Source organism: Mustela nivalis (assembly GCF_964662115.1).
Source record: "Mustela nivalis genome assembly, chromosome: 6".
NCBI classification, from domain to species: Eukaryota; Metazoa; Chordata; class Mammalia; order Carnivora; family Mustelidae; genus Mustela; species Mustela nivalis.
The window spans coordinates 77,419,464-77,433,966 of record NC_139025.1 but is presented as its reverse complement, the minus strand read 5'-3'; the positions used below and the strand labels follow the sequence as shown (position 1 = coordinate 77,433,966).

Genomic DNA, 14,503 nt, shown 5'->3' with positions numbered 1-14,503 from the left:
TTGACAGAGACAGATCACAAGTAGACAGAGAGGCAGGCAGAGAGAGAGGGGGAAGGAGGCTCCCTGCTGAGCAGAGAGCCCGATGCGGGGCTCAATCCCAGTACCCTGGGATCATGACCTGAGCCAAAAACAGAGGCTTAACCCACTGGGCCACTCAGGTGCCCATAAAATGAAATTTTTAAAAGTAAAATAAAAATTAAGTCATGTTCACTTTATCATCTGAAGAGCTTACCAAGTGATTTCTTTTTACTGCAGAACATTATTGTATCTGTTTATGTTTCACCAGGTTTCACCAGTTGGCCTACATAGGAAACAAGAAAAGTATACAACATTAATATTTTTAAAATGTTCATTAACCACAAGCTTCTACCTTTTAACTTCTTCCTAGTCAAATCTAGATGACTAGGAGTCATTGGCACAATAATGCATAACAGATTCCACTTACCAAGTTTAAATTTAACTGGATAAAAATAACTCTACACAAAAGTAATCTATTTGTATTATATGCTATGTGAAACAACAGAAGATAAGCTCAAGTGTGCCATTCAATTTGGCATTAAAATTGAGCCAAAATTTTTTTAATTTACTTTTTTATAAACATATAATGTATTTTTAGCCCCAGGGGTACAGGTCTGTGAATTGCCAGGTTTACACACTTCACAGCACTCACCAAAGCACATACCCCCCCCCCAATGTCCATAACCCCACCACCTTCTCTCCACCCCCCTCCCCCCAGCAACCCTCAGTTTGTTTTGTGAGATTAAGAGTTTCTGATGGTTTGTCTCCCTCCAACTCCCATCTTGTTTCACTTATCTTTTCCTACCCCCAAACCCCCCCCCCACATTACATCTCCACTTCCTCATATCAGGGAGATCATATGATAGTTGTCTTTCTCTGATTGACTTACTTCGCTAAGCATAATACCCTCTAGTTCCATCCACGTTGTCACAAATTGAGCCAAATTTTCTAATGCATCCCAAACACTACAAATCAGAGTATATCAGGGGTGAAGTTACAGTATCTGCTTTTTATTCAAGAGTCATTAGATGACTCCTTCCCAAAGCTAGCACTGAGAACCACTGCTGAATCACAGGAGAGAGGCTGCCAGGTTCACACTTCAAAAATTTCCCTCCATTCATTCTGTGTAGAGTGTTCTCCAAGTATTTACCAAAAAAGCCAGAATAATGTCAATATCACCTTTCCATTTTTCCCTATGAAGGATCTAATTACGGTAAACTCTATTAGAAGATTTAGAATAAAGAAAGGGGCAAATGATTTCAAAGATTTAAAACCTGACAGATGTTAGAAATGAACTCAGGAACCTTTGCAAACCCATGAGAGGGTAGGCACATGCTCTTTCAGGCTGAAAGGGAAATGACTTACTCACTTCCTGCTCAAAGAAGGGCTGTGGCAGGATGCAGTGAACACACATAAAGAAGAAGTTGGTCATACAGAGACCAGAAGAGAGGAACAGTCAACGCTTCTAGTTTAGTAGTTACGAGAAAGGAGGATACAAAGGAAATTCATCAACTGCCACTGCTCCACTACAAATCTCTCCGAGTCTAAAAAGACTAAAACCATCCCTATTTTTCCCTGTCGTGGCCCCAGATCCAGGATTTCCTTCCCGCCACCTCCAGGAAAAGCAGCAACCTGCTGATGGCACAGCTACTCCTGAATGTGTCTGACAAACAGGACCACTGACACTTTGTGACACCTGCTGCTTTTCTAGGGACTGGTTACTAAAAATGATGAAACTGCACAAGAAAATGGGAGAACTGCAGCCAGGTGCTGCTAGAAAAGGGATAAGTCCTTAAATATTAAATATAATCCATCACTAACTCTTCTGTTTCTCCCCCCAATACTTTCTACCAACTGTCTTGCCCAAGATGAGCCCTCCCACCACCACCACAGCTTCAGGAATCTGGTTGTTTCTAGGAACGCTTGCCGATGACTGAGTGCTTTTCCCTGCATTGTTCATAACAGGTTTCTCTGCTCCAGCCTTAGCCACCTATAGACCAGGGTCCATCCTGAATCAGTCATCTTTATAAAAGACAAATGGCATCCTGTCACACCCCTGATCAAAACCTTCCAATGACTTCCCATTGCCCTTAGAAAAAAAGATCAGGGCGCTTGGGTGACTCAGTGGGTTAAAGCCGCTGCCTTCGGCTCAGGTCATGGTCTCAGGGTCCTGGGATCGAGTCCCACATCGGGCTCTCTGCTCAGCAGGGAGCCTGCTTCCTTCTCTCTCTCTCTCTCTCTCTCTCTCTCTGCCTGCCTCTCCATCTACTTGTGATCTCTCTCTGTCAAATAAATAAAATCTTTAAAAAAAAAAAAAAAAGAAAGAAAGAAAAAGAAAAAAAGATCAAATTCTAGCATGACCCCTTGGACCCTCCACAACCTGGTCCTTGGTCATTTTTCTAGCCTAATTTTCCATCGCTCTCTTCACTGCCCTCATGCCTCCTTGTACCCCATCATATCTATACTCCAGAAACACTCAGCTCAGCTTCTTTCCACCTGGGAGCCCACCCCATGCTCTTCACTCTGCCTATAACCACCTAACCCATCCAACCCCTTAACCTAACTCCCACTTGTATTTCCCATATCAATTCATATATTACTTCCTCTATGAGGCCTCTCTGATCCCCCAAATCAGAGATAGGGGCACCTGTATGTGCTCTCATATAATCCAGAACTTCCGAGAGCCTCTATCACTCCAGAACATATCTGCCTATTATTATATTATATTGCCTATGTCCTCATTAGTCTACAAACTCCAGTAGGACAGTGACCTCATCTGTCTGGTTCACAGCTATATTTTCAGTACCTAATGCATGAACGGCATATAACTATGCTCAATAAATATTCGCTAAATGAAACAAGGAATGAGGTCGTTAATTTCTATTAGGAAAAGACCAAGGACTTTCACACATTAAAAGGCTCTTCCCTTTTTAAATCTTTTTGTAGTGAAGTATATATAATTAAATATTTATTCATGTGAGAGAAAGAGTGTGGAGGGAGAGGGAGAAGAAGAGAATCGTCAAGCCCACTCCCCACTGAGTGCAGAATCCAACATGATTCCATGTCCCTGAGATCACGACCTGAGCTGAAATCGAGAGTCAGACACTCAACCGACTGAGCCACCCAGGAACCCCTTTATTGAAGTATAATGAACATACAATGTTGTCCTAGTTTCAGGTGTACCACCTGAATCCAAGTATGGATTTGGCAATTATATACATTACTCAATGCTCACCACAATAAGTGTAAAGCCACTTCCCTTTTAGCAACTATCCCTTCCCAGGACCCAACCCCACATGCCAGAACGTCTTAGATCGTCCCAGCCTGGGAGCCACCATGCCTTTCTCATCTACTCCCTCCTTCTGGCCCATTCCCATCCTCTTTTTATACCCCCATCTGCAGCCGAGGAAAAACCTCAAGGATGAACATTTGCTTACCAGAGAAAAAGTACTGCACTCAAACTAAAGAGCAACAGAAAGAAGAGAATTTTGCAAAGCTTGGAGAAGGAGAACAAAAGGAGGCACTACAGCTATTTAATAATTTTTAAAAGATACATTGAAAAGATTTTTTCTTTAGAGGTAAGGCCTTCCTGCAAGAAATAATAAGAATAGGGACACCTGGGTTGCTCAGCCGGTTGTGTCTGCCTTCAGCTCAGGTCGTGATCCCAGTGTCATGGCCGGCATGACAAATCGATCAGGGAACATGAGGGTAAGAGGACGGTGAAAAGAAATTAAGAGACAAAGAGATGGGGGCAGGAGGGACACTGAGGAGGATGTCCAACAGTGCCGATTTTATTCCACATCTTCCAAGCATTTATAAGAGAGACCACAATAGGAAGAGTAATACATCAGTACCTAGTCAGATGACCACAAGTTTCTATAACAAGTTTACATTAACTACAAGCAAACCTCGTGATTCCAGGTAGTCTCAGCTAATGCCATTAGCAGGACAACCAACCAAGGAGTTGGTTATGGGAGGTACAGGAACAACAAGGACCTCTAAGAATTCATGACCCTGACCACATTGTTTCCTTCTGTAGGGAGAGTGTGTGGGAAGTCACGTAAGCGAGCACACGACACAGCACAGACCCCTTCTCAGTGTTACTCAACTTTCCTGTCCTTAACCTTGTGAAGGTGTCTGGACTTTGAAGGAGACACAAGTCAGGGCCTGGTTTGATCCTCGACTCCAACCATGCCGTGGCCTCCAACATCCCAGAGTCCTGGGATCAGCCCTGCATGGGGCTCCCTGCGAGCTCTCTCCCTTTCTCTCTCAAAGTTTTCACATGAACAGATATTTCTCAAAGAAGACATCCAAATAAATGGCCAACAGACACATGGAAAAGTGCTCAACATCACTCGGCATCAGGGAAATACAAATCAAAACCACAGTGAGATATCACCTCACAGCAGTCAGAATGGCTAAAATTAACAAGTTAGGAAATGACAGATATTGGTTAGGATGCAGAGAAAGGGGAACTTTCTTACACTGTTGGTGGAAATGCAAGCTGGTGCAGTAAGGAGGTTCCTCAAAAAGTTGAAAATAGATCTACCCTATGACCCAGCAACTGCACTACTGGATATTTACCCTAAAGATACAAATATCTGTATTTGTATTTAGTATTTAATATTTGTATTTAGTATTTATTTGCATTTATCTTTATTTAGTGATCAGAAGGGGCACATGCACCCTAATGTTTATAGCAGCAATGTCCACAATAGCCAAATTATGAGAAGAGCCTAGATGTCCATCAATAGATGAATGGATGAAGACGATGTGGTGCATATCTACAATGAAATGATATGCAGCCATCAAGAAAAATGAGATCTTGCCATTTGCAATAAGGTGGATGGAACTAGAAGATAGTACACTAAGCAAAATAAGCCAATCAGAGAAAGACAATTATCATATGATTTCACTGATATGAGGAATTTGAGAAAGAAGACAGAGGATCATAGGGGAAAGGAGGGAAAAATGAAACAAGATGAAACCAGAGACGGAGACAAACCATAAGAGACTCTTTATCGGGAAACAAACTGAGAATTGCTGGAAGGGATGATGGTAGGAGGGATAGGGTGGCTGGGTGATGGACACTGGGGAGGGTGTGTGCTATGGTGAGTGCTGAGCTTTGTGTAAGACTGATGAATCACAGACCTGTACCCCTGAAACAAGTAATACATTAATGTTAATAATAAATAAATGATAAAATAAAGTCTTTAAAAATAATAAAATAAAATAAGTAAGTAATAATATGGTTAAATGTGTGTTTTCATCCAAGGACTCTTTGTTCTAAAAAACAGTCACAACAGATACAAAATGGGAGCAGGGAGAAGGATGAATGGATTCTGTGACATTGACATCTGAATCTGGTGGCCCCATCTGGCCAGACAGTTAAGGCTCATCTTGCAAGTTCTAAGCCAACTTGTTAGGGCCTTAAAATTCTCTCCTGAGACTAAGTCAACATGTGTTTTCATGGGCTCAGAGTCCCAGGAGCAGGTGAAAGGAAGAATGATTCTTTAAGCAAGAGGGCAAAAGGGACTCTACACCCTGACAGGTGGCAATTAGAATGTAGGCAGAAGAAAGAAATTCAATCTCTCAGGAATTTAATGAGAGTACTGGCCACTGGCCAACTTATTCTGTCTTCTTAATGGTTTGCTACATTGCTTTGATGGATTAATACTAACAGACAACCACTTCAAAAGACAAATATATAATATAAATGTAACCAAAACATATATATCTATGATATCATCCCTTCCTCTCTTATTTTAGATACTTCTGCAAACACTTCTCATTTTAACAGCTCCTAAGCCAACAAACTACCTTTCTAAAACTACCTCTAAGCCATAGAGCTATTTCATGTTTTTAATTTCTCTAATATCATCTTCCAAAATGTCTTAAAAATTTTAAAGATACTGAGTTAAATTCATTTTATGAATTTTAGCTTTTTTCACTAAAAATCTTCTCCACTTTATAATTAATCCAGAGTGATATAATCACAATCATATAAATTAATATTTCTACAAGACTTGTGAAAGTTTTTCTTATTACTGACCCTATTCAAGTGTTTTCACTCACTAAAACATAAAGTTACAACAAAAAATTAAGAATTGACCTTCAGGCCCATGTTTTCTCCAATCCAGTATTTTCCTTGTAACAGGAACAATTTCAGGCATGCTTAATAGAGGATTCACATTAATGTAGCAGATTCTAGTTCAACTTTGAGGAAGTGAAATTTAGTGCTTTCATTCTTGAACATTTATCAACGCACCAAAGTACCCCAGCTGACACTCTAATTCTAAAAGATGTCAGAGTAAAGAAAAAACCATCTTTTGTTGAACTTTCAGACCAGCTAAGTTCCAAGAAAATAGAGTAGACAAATCAGGTGGGAGAAAAGGTTTGCTAATGTGGAATCTACCTTTAGAAGTAGGAGCTTAAGATTCTGAAACTCAACCATTTCCAAATGCTGAACAAAAAGTATCTATATGAATACATTCCTTATGTTTTACATCACCCCAAAGTAGAGGAAATAGAAAAAGGAAAGCTGCTGATAGGTCTTACTTAATTCTTGGTTTCATCTTATGCAAGGGATTAAAATGGTGGCTTCCTTGCGTGAAAGTCATGGGGCAGGGGGTAATAAGAAAAAGAGTTATAGGGGCACCTGGGTGTCTCAGTCAGTTAAGTTAAGCTCAGGTAATGATCCCAGGGTCCTGAGATCGAGTGCCACGTTGAGCTCCCTGCTCAGCGGGTAAGTGTGCCTCTCCTGCTCCATTTACCTCTCCCCCTGTTCATGCTCTCTCTCCCGCCCTCTCTCGCTCTCAAATAAAAATATTTAGAAAAAGAAAAAAGAAAGAGGTATGGAAAAAGAGGAAGACAGAAAAAGGAATAGCTAATGGCTAAGTAACAGCAAAGAGCTTTTATGTCTATTAATTCATTTTTAAAGGCAATGAGTGGTTTTACTGAAAAGATTGAAAGTTATTTGCTTCCATAAGGTTTTTTATTTGTTTGTTTGTTTTTACATTTCCAGTTCATGTTTCAAATCTTGGTTACGAAAAATAATTCTTCTAATGGGAAAAGTAACAAAGTCAGAGAAAAGACGGAGCTGGTTTCAGACACCTTGAGCCTGAAGGTGATAACAAGACATCCAAGTTAGAAATGTTACTTAAGCAGCTATATGCAGAAGAGAGCATACTGTCTGGAATATGATTTCACAAGGTCTCTACTTGTAATGGAAATGGGTACATCTGAATGCAGGTGACTCAACATTTTAAACAAAGGATTAAAATGGAGATTCCCTTTAATGATCTGAGGACATTCAACAATGAAGTTATTATAGTTAATTCCCCCTGCTCCAATTCCATGATCACCAAGCAACCTGCTGATAATAACTTGCCTTCCCACAAAAGTCTGTCTACAGGGAAAGAGTACACTAGCCTGCTGAAGTGAACATTCTGGTCCTCCTGACAGTTATATTACATGTTTTAAATTAATAAATTGTCATTCTTATTTTATACTACCAGTCTCCTGAGCTAATATTAGTCTAACTCAGAAACATAAATCTGTCTTTAGTATGCTGCTGAATTACAGTCCAAAATTTATAAGATAAACAACCCATTCTAGATGGAGTAAATTCACCGAGAGGCCTCCGAGAGAACAGCCATCCCAGTGACTTACTTAAGGGGCAGCAGGATGTGGTGGCTGGGAGCTAGCTTGTCCTTTGGAGTCAAGCAGACTAACCTTCGATTCCTACTTTTTCCACTAACTCATTGCAGAATCCAGGCCTAATATGCTCAGAACCTACTGGATGGACTGTTGGGGATGGTGGCACATGAGGAAAAAGCTCATTAGACATTAGTTATCTTGAAGGCAAGATAGTTCTTCTGAACTTTGTCAAAGTATCTAAATAAACATTTGGATGAAATGTCCTTATTTCACCCTAACTTTCTTCAAGACATTCTACAATAAAACAAAGGAGGTAAGTGTGAACGGATAATGAAACTTTAAAGAGGAGATGTGCTTGTGGTGGGGGCACAGCCCTGGGGATAAATTAAGGGGAGGGAAAAGAGTGAAAAGAGAAAGACTGAAAATACAAGGTAGAATGATAGAAAAACAAAGGAGGAGATCAGAAAAGAAAGGGGCAAGAAAGGAGCTGAGATAGTTGAGGAAAACACAGGACCAGTGGAAGCCAGGAAAGCAACATGGAGCAGATTCCTGGCAGATTCCTGGCAGCTTCTCCTTACTTACTTAGAGTGCTGCCCAGGTGAGCCCATCACTGCCTGTCTTCAAAGCAGAGTCTAGGAAGGAAGCAGAGTGCCCTCCTGGGGGAGGTCCTCTACTCCCTTTGAGCAGTGGGTTCTCTCCAGTTCTCAGGACTCAGGGAGAAGATGGGCCAAAGGGGAAGGGAGGTGCACAGCTTCAATAAGCCCATCCCCAGACCTCACCCCTCGTGAGACCTCCCAACCTCTTTCCTCTCTTCTCTACTCTTTTCTGCTCTGCTTGCCTTCCTCATTCCCCAACTCCACTTTCTCTTCTTTTTTGGAAACACTGTACTATACAGGAGACACTTTTAGGAAAATAGATTCCAGTCCCAGCTCAACTAATTTCTATCTAGTGTTACTTTGGCCAAGTCACTTCCCCTTCCTAAGGCTCAATCCTGGAATCTGTAAAATAAGGATAATAATGCCTTCCTTTTAGAGTTGTTGTAAGGGTAAATATACATCTGTATATGGTTCATTCCATAAAAATGTGTTCCCTTCTCTCCTCCCATTTGTCTTTTCTTCTACTCCCTCCCTTTTTTCCTCCTTCAATCTCCCAGTTTCCCTTCTCTGTTTTCTTAACTTTCCCTAATCTTTTTCAGTCAGGCACTTGCTTCCTAACCTAATTCACCTTGTCTCTGAAGAATACCCCAACTAAGAACGGAAGGGAAGGGGGCTGACCAGCACCAGCGTAGGTACAGGTAAAGCTTGAAAACCCTGCCTGCCTGAGCCCTAGTGGCATCTGAGGATGGAAAGTTGGAGGGCAGGATTAGGGAACCAGCCCCTTCTCTCCTCCCTCTTCTGCCCTCCATCTTCTCTGGTCCTACCCTTTTCCCGCTCCTTCTTCTGGCTCTGGGTTCCCAAAGCCAAAAAAGCAATAAGACCCAGGAAAGACATCCTGGTGCAGCAGGGAAGTCTCAGCCTTGAAAAGAATGCCTGAGCTTCTGTCTGCAAGTGTGCAACGTTGAATGTGATGTGTGGGTAGGAGGTACAGATAGTGTTTTAATCATATTCAGTGTCAGTGACAGATGTCAACAGCCACAGCACTTGTCAGTTGTCCGTAATGGACAAAAGTAGAAGTGAACAGAATATAAGGCTGTGTGTGTGTGTGTGTGTGTGTGTGTGTGTGTGTGTGTTGATCGTTGTACAGCCAAATTTATAAACAGCTTAGTAATTAGATATAATCACCATTCCCTGACAATAAATTATTGTATTTCCCATATAATGTATATTAGGTTGATTTTGTTGTGAGTTGTCCTGTCAACACCACAGTCTGTTTATATTCTGTTAGGCATGCAGCTGTTACCCAGCCACAAGATTCTGAAGTGGTGGGAACCATGCTTCCCTTCCTCCTCTTGTTTATCCCCTGCTCACTTTCATCCTTGCTCTCCCCTCATTCCTTTCCCCTTTCTCGGTCTTCCCTAGCCTGCTCCTGCTGCTCCTCTAGTGCACTTTTGCTCTCATGCTGCCTTTCTCTCCCAAACATGCCTCACCCTGGCTTAGTCTTCTTCCTTCCCCTCTCACTTCCCTTTTCTTCCAACATTCTATCAGTCAGACAGCTGGGCTTGGTCCTACGGGCTCTGTAACCTGCAGCAAGTTCCCTCTTTTCTAAGCCCTGGGTTTCTCATCTGTAAACAGGGACAATTAGAGTAACTCACAGGATCATTAGGCATGCCTACAAAAAAATTAACACAGTGCCTCCAGCTACAAAGTTAGGACTCAAGAAAGAAAGGTTTTGGTTTTTTTTTTATATATATATATATGTTTAAGTCTCCACAAGTAAAAAACCTCCTGTCAGGGGCATCTGGGTAGCTCATCAGTTGGGCATCTGCCTTCAGCTCAGGTCATGATCCCAGGATCCTGGGATGGAGCCCCATTAGCCTGCCTCTCTCCCTCTGCCCCTCCCCCCTGCTTGTGCTTTCTGTCAAATAAATAAAATCTTTTAAAAAAATAATCTGGGGCACCTGGGTGGCTCAGTGGGTTAAGCCTCTGCCTGCCTTCGGCTCAGGTCATGATCTCAGGGTACTGGGATCGAGTCCTGTATCAGGCTCTCTGCTCAGCAGGGAGCCTGCTTCCTTCTCTCTCTGCCTGCCTCTCTGCCTACTTGTGATCTCTCTCTCTGTCAAATAAATAAATAAAATCTTAAAAAAAAAAAAAAACAATCTGAGGGTTTTGAAGGGGCAGGGGGTGGGAGGTTGGGGGAGTCAGGTGGTGGGTATTATGGAGGACATGTATTGCATGGAGTACTAGGTGTGGTGCATAAACAATGAATTCTGTTACACTGAAAAGAAATTTAAAAGAAAAAAGAAAAATCAAAAAAAAACTGTAAAATCTGAACATCAGTAGGGATAGCTCTCTATCATCAAACATTTATTGGGTACTTATTCTTTAAGATTTATCTATCTATTTAAGAGGGAATGTGAGGAGGGGGGTGTTATAGAGAATCTTAAACAGACTCCATGGACTGAGGGCAGAGCCTGATGCAGGGCTCAATCTCAAAACTCTGAGATCATGACCTGAGCTGAAACCAAGAGTCAGAATCTTAAGTGGCTGAGACACCCAGGTGCTCCAGCTAGGTGTCTATTCTATGTCAAACCTGGGTGGGTAGAGGGAGGCAAGTAACATTAGATCCTACCTCTGTCCTTTAAGTACCTCTAGTCTGGGAAAGATAAATACATAGACCTTTTGAATGGCTATGATGGAAGCAAGGACTGAGCATCATGGAAACAGAGGGAAGGGAGTCACCAAGCCTGCTTTGCAGAGTTAGCCAAGACATTACAGGCAGTGATTCTGAGTTGATCCCTTTGAAAAGGAAAGAAGAGTTTGCTCACTAAAATGAGGAAAGGTCGGGCAAAAGGTACAGCTAGTGGAAAGACAAAGTATTGTGAAAGGGAAAGGAAGGTTTGGGTAGCAGTGAAATTCATGGCAATGAGATTATAGGGGGCATGAAGCTGGCAAAGTAGATTAGAAATGAATTCTGAAAGAACCTAGATGTCCATCAACAGATGAATAAATAAAGAAGATGTGTATATATATACCATGGAATAATATGCAGGCATCAAAGGAAATGAAATCTTGCCATTTTCGACGATGTGAATGGAACTGGGGGTATTATGCTTAGCAAAAATAAGTCAATCGTGGGCGCCTAGGTGGCTCAGTCGGTTAAGCCACTACCTTCGGCTCAGGTCATGATCTCAGGTCCTGGGATCGAGTACCACAGCAGGCTCTCTGTTCAGCAGGGAGCCTGCTTCCCTCTCTCTCTCTCTCTCTGCCTGCCTCTCCGTCTACTTGTGATCTTTTTCTATCAAATAAATAAATAAAATCTTTAAAAAAAAAATAAGTCAATCGAAGAAAGACAACTATCATATGATCTCCCTGATAGGAGGAAGTGAAGATGCAACATGGGGGGTTTGGAGAGTAGGAAAAGAGTAAATGAAACAAGATGGGATTGGGAGGGAGACAAACCATAAGAAACTTTTAATGTCACAAAACAAATTGAGGGTTGCTGGGGGGAAGAGGAGAGGGGGAGGGCAGTAGAGTTATGGACATTGGGGAGGGTATGTGCTATGGTGAGTACTGTGAAGTGTATAAACCTGGTGATTCACAGACCTGTACCCCTGGGGCTGATAATTCATTATGTTTATAAAAAATTTTTTAAAAAATGGATTCTGAAACAAATAATCATCTTCATCATTGTTGTCATCATCATCACTACCATTCACTGGGTACTTGGCTTTGTGCTAAGTACTTGACACATATTATCTCACTTAATCCTCACCAAAACTCTATAGGCAAGGACTATCATTGTCCTGATTTGAAAGATGATGAGATATAAGGCAGGGCTGTCTTCAAGACCCATGGTTCATGGTTCATGTGTTCATTACCATGGTTAATACCCATGGTAATGGGGAAGTGGAAAGTAGAAGAGGTCTCTCAGAGAAGGATATGGGTAGAATCCAGCCCCTCTTGTCCATGTCATTGTACTCTGTGTCTCCCTATGCAAGCATAGGCTATCAGCACTTTTAGGAAGGTTACACTCACAACATGACCTGACATGGAAAGAACTGGAGGAGCAGTGACAACAGGCAAGTGAAGCTGGATTCTAAAAATAGTTCTGTGGTTGAATTGACCATTTTATAAATTGTCCATATGTTGAGGTGCAGAACAAAAAGGAATCTTTGAGATGCAGAACAAAAAGGAGGAGGAGGAGGAGCCATTAAAATGACAAGTATAGCATGGAAGGGAGAAGAAAGAGAAAACAGAGAGGCAGAGATTGGGATGAGAGAACAATAATTTCAGTTTGAATACATTAGTCTTGAAATTTCTCTTGATTGTTGAAAATATCCTTAACACTGAAGAGAAAAAACAGATTTGTAGAGTTCGAATCGTCAACATCTATGAAAGCATTGAAGTCATGGGAAATGAATGATCTCACTCAGGAAGAATAAGAATTAAAAGAAGTGAGAGGACAGAGGGTGAGGATGAGTCAGTAAACAGTTGAGGAAGCCCTAGGGAACACTCAACTTCAAAAAAAAAAGGGGGGGTCAGAGAAGGATATATTGAAATGAAATGCTCAGGCTTTCGTGCTTTGGTGTCTTCCTCTGGACATCTAGCACAGAGTCTACATGGGGTAGGTGTTCAACAAGCTGGAGTTGACCAAAGAAATGGAAGAGAGAGACAGGAAAAAAAAACAGTTCCAAAAATGCAATGACCAATATATTTAATATTTACATTTACTATTTAATCAGAAGTTAATATTTGAAAAATATTTAACATTGCTAAGAAGTCAAATAAGATTTTAGGCATGAGGAACACGTGGAGGTTACTATTTTCTTGGACATCTTTTTATGAGAAATCCTGAAAATACCAGCATCTACTTCTTATATATGCAATACAAGCATCTAGAATACATGCATTAACAAGATTTCTAAGAGAGCTACAATTTCTAATTTACTTTGAAAAAAGAGGTTAAGTCTTTTCCGACTAGATGAAAATTTCCAATTTACCAGGTAAGAACAAAATAAAATCCTCCCGTGCACAAACAAACAAAAAATTCTCCAGGTGCACAAAAAATTACTTGACCCTTCATTTTTAAAGACGCATGATAAAACAATATAAAAGCACAAGATGGATAAATATAGGTTTTTTAAAAATCACTCGGAATTTACATTTTGCAGTAAAGGCTAGCATAGAACACCCGAGCAAAGGTGATTTTCAGGGACAGATGCTCATAATTCCACACAGTCCTTTATTTTCCTCCTCTCAATTCTAATAAGCCTTCAGCCCCCAATTAAAATTTCTCACCAATTTCCTTTCTTCCCCAAACAGTGACCTGAGACGCTCTCATGATCAACCAAAGCTATAAGTATTGATTTCTCAAGTCAGACAAATCTCAGCACTAAAAACATACCACTCCAGCCTCAGAGAGTAGTTTAGTAAAAAATCTGTTCATGTTCAAAGCATGAATCAGTCATAGAATAAACAATACCTTGAACAGGGAAGCCAGATACAAATCCCTTAAAAAAAAAAAAAAAAAGAAATCAATTACTCCAACACCTACAAACAAAAAGAAATGAAGCTCACTGCTACTCCCATTGGCCATTTTACAGGTGGTACATGGCACCTAGGTGGCTCCATCAGTTAAGCATCTGCCTTGGGCTCAGTTTATGATCCCAGGGTCCTGAGATCCAGCCTTGCATCAGCCTCCCCGCTCAGCAGGGAGCTTGCTTTTCCCTCTCCCACTCCCCCTGCTTGTGCTCTCAAATAAATAAAATCTTTATTTAAAAAATAGATGATGCTAACAGAATAAAAATTTGAAAAACGAAATAAAGAAAATATCCTATTTCTCAAACCTAACTACTTTCCTTTTTTTTCTTAGTAAAAGAATAAAAAAGACTGTTTGCTAACCTCAACCATACCCAAGATGAAAACAGCAAAACAAAAGAGCAACATAGAAAAGAGAAAGAGAAAGCTCCAGACAGCCCTGAGCAGACTCTCCTCTTGGCCTCACCAACCCTTGAATGCTCCCCACAGACTCACCTCAGCCTGGACCTAACCCTCCCAAAAGGGAGGATTCAGGGAGATCAAACAGGTACCCACTCCATGACCAGGTCAATGAGAACAATGAGAAAAGCAAGGCTATTCTAAAAGCTCTAGCAATTACATAGAAAACAAACAGGGTCTCTAGGGGACATTCTTGAAAACCTGAGATCAACTCCCGGAAAAACACTCTT

At 41.1% G+C, this 14,503-nt stretch overlaps 2 protein-coding genes across 15 annotated transcripts in view; both read right to left on the bottom strand.

The window, feature by feature from the left end:
• GABPB1 (GA binding protein transcription factor subunit beta 1) overlaps positions 1 to 14,503 on the bottom strand; it is a 975,210-nt gene that overhangs the window by 750,953 nt on the left and 209,754 nt on the right. The gene's annotated exons all lie outside the window — the stretch shown is intronic.
• The window catches only part of ATP8B4 (ATPase phospholipid transporting 8B4 (putative)), a 256,040-nt gene that overhangs the window by 231,532 nt on the left and 10,005 nt on the right, over positions 1 to 14,503 (bottom strand). For 4 of the 12 annotated variants that reach the window (XM_082734772.1, XM_082734778.1, XM_082734766.1 and 1 more), the window contains exon 2: positions 233 to 301. In XM_082734772.1, coding sequence (XP_082590898.1) covers positions 233 to 260 — 28 coding nt within the window. In that variant the 5' untranslated portion in view covers positions 261 to 301. Of the gene's footprint in view, positions 1 to 211; positions 302 to 907; positions 1,003 to 13,758; positions 13,787 to 14,309; positions 14,498 to 14,503 lie in introns of those variants that run through there. The other 8 variants (XM_082734775.1, XM_082734768.1, XM_082734774.1 and 5 more) reach the window with 6 other exon arrangements.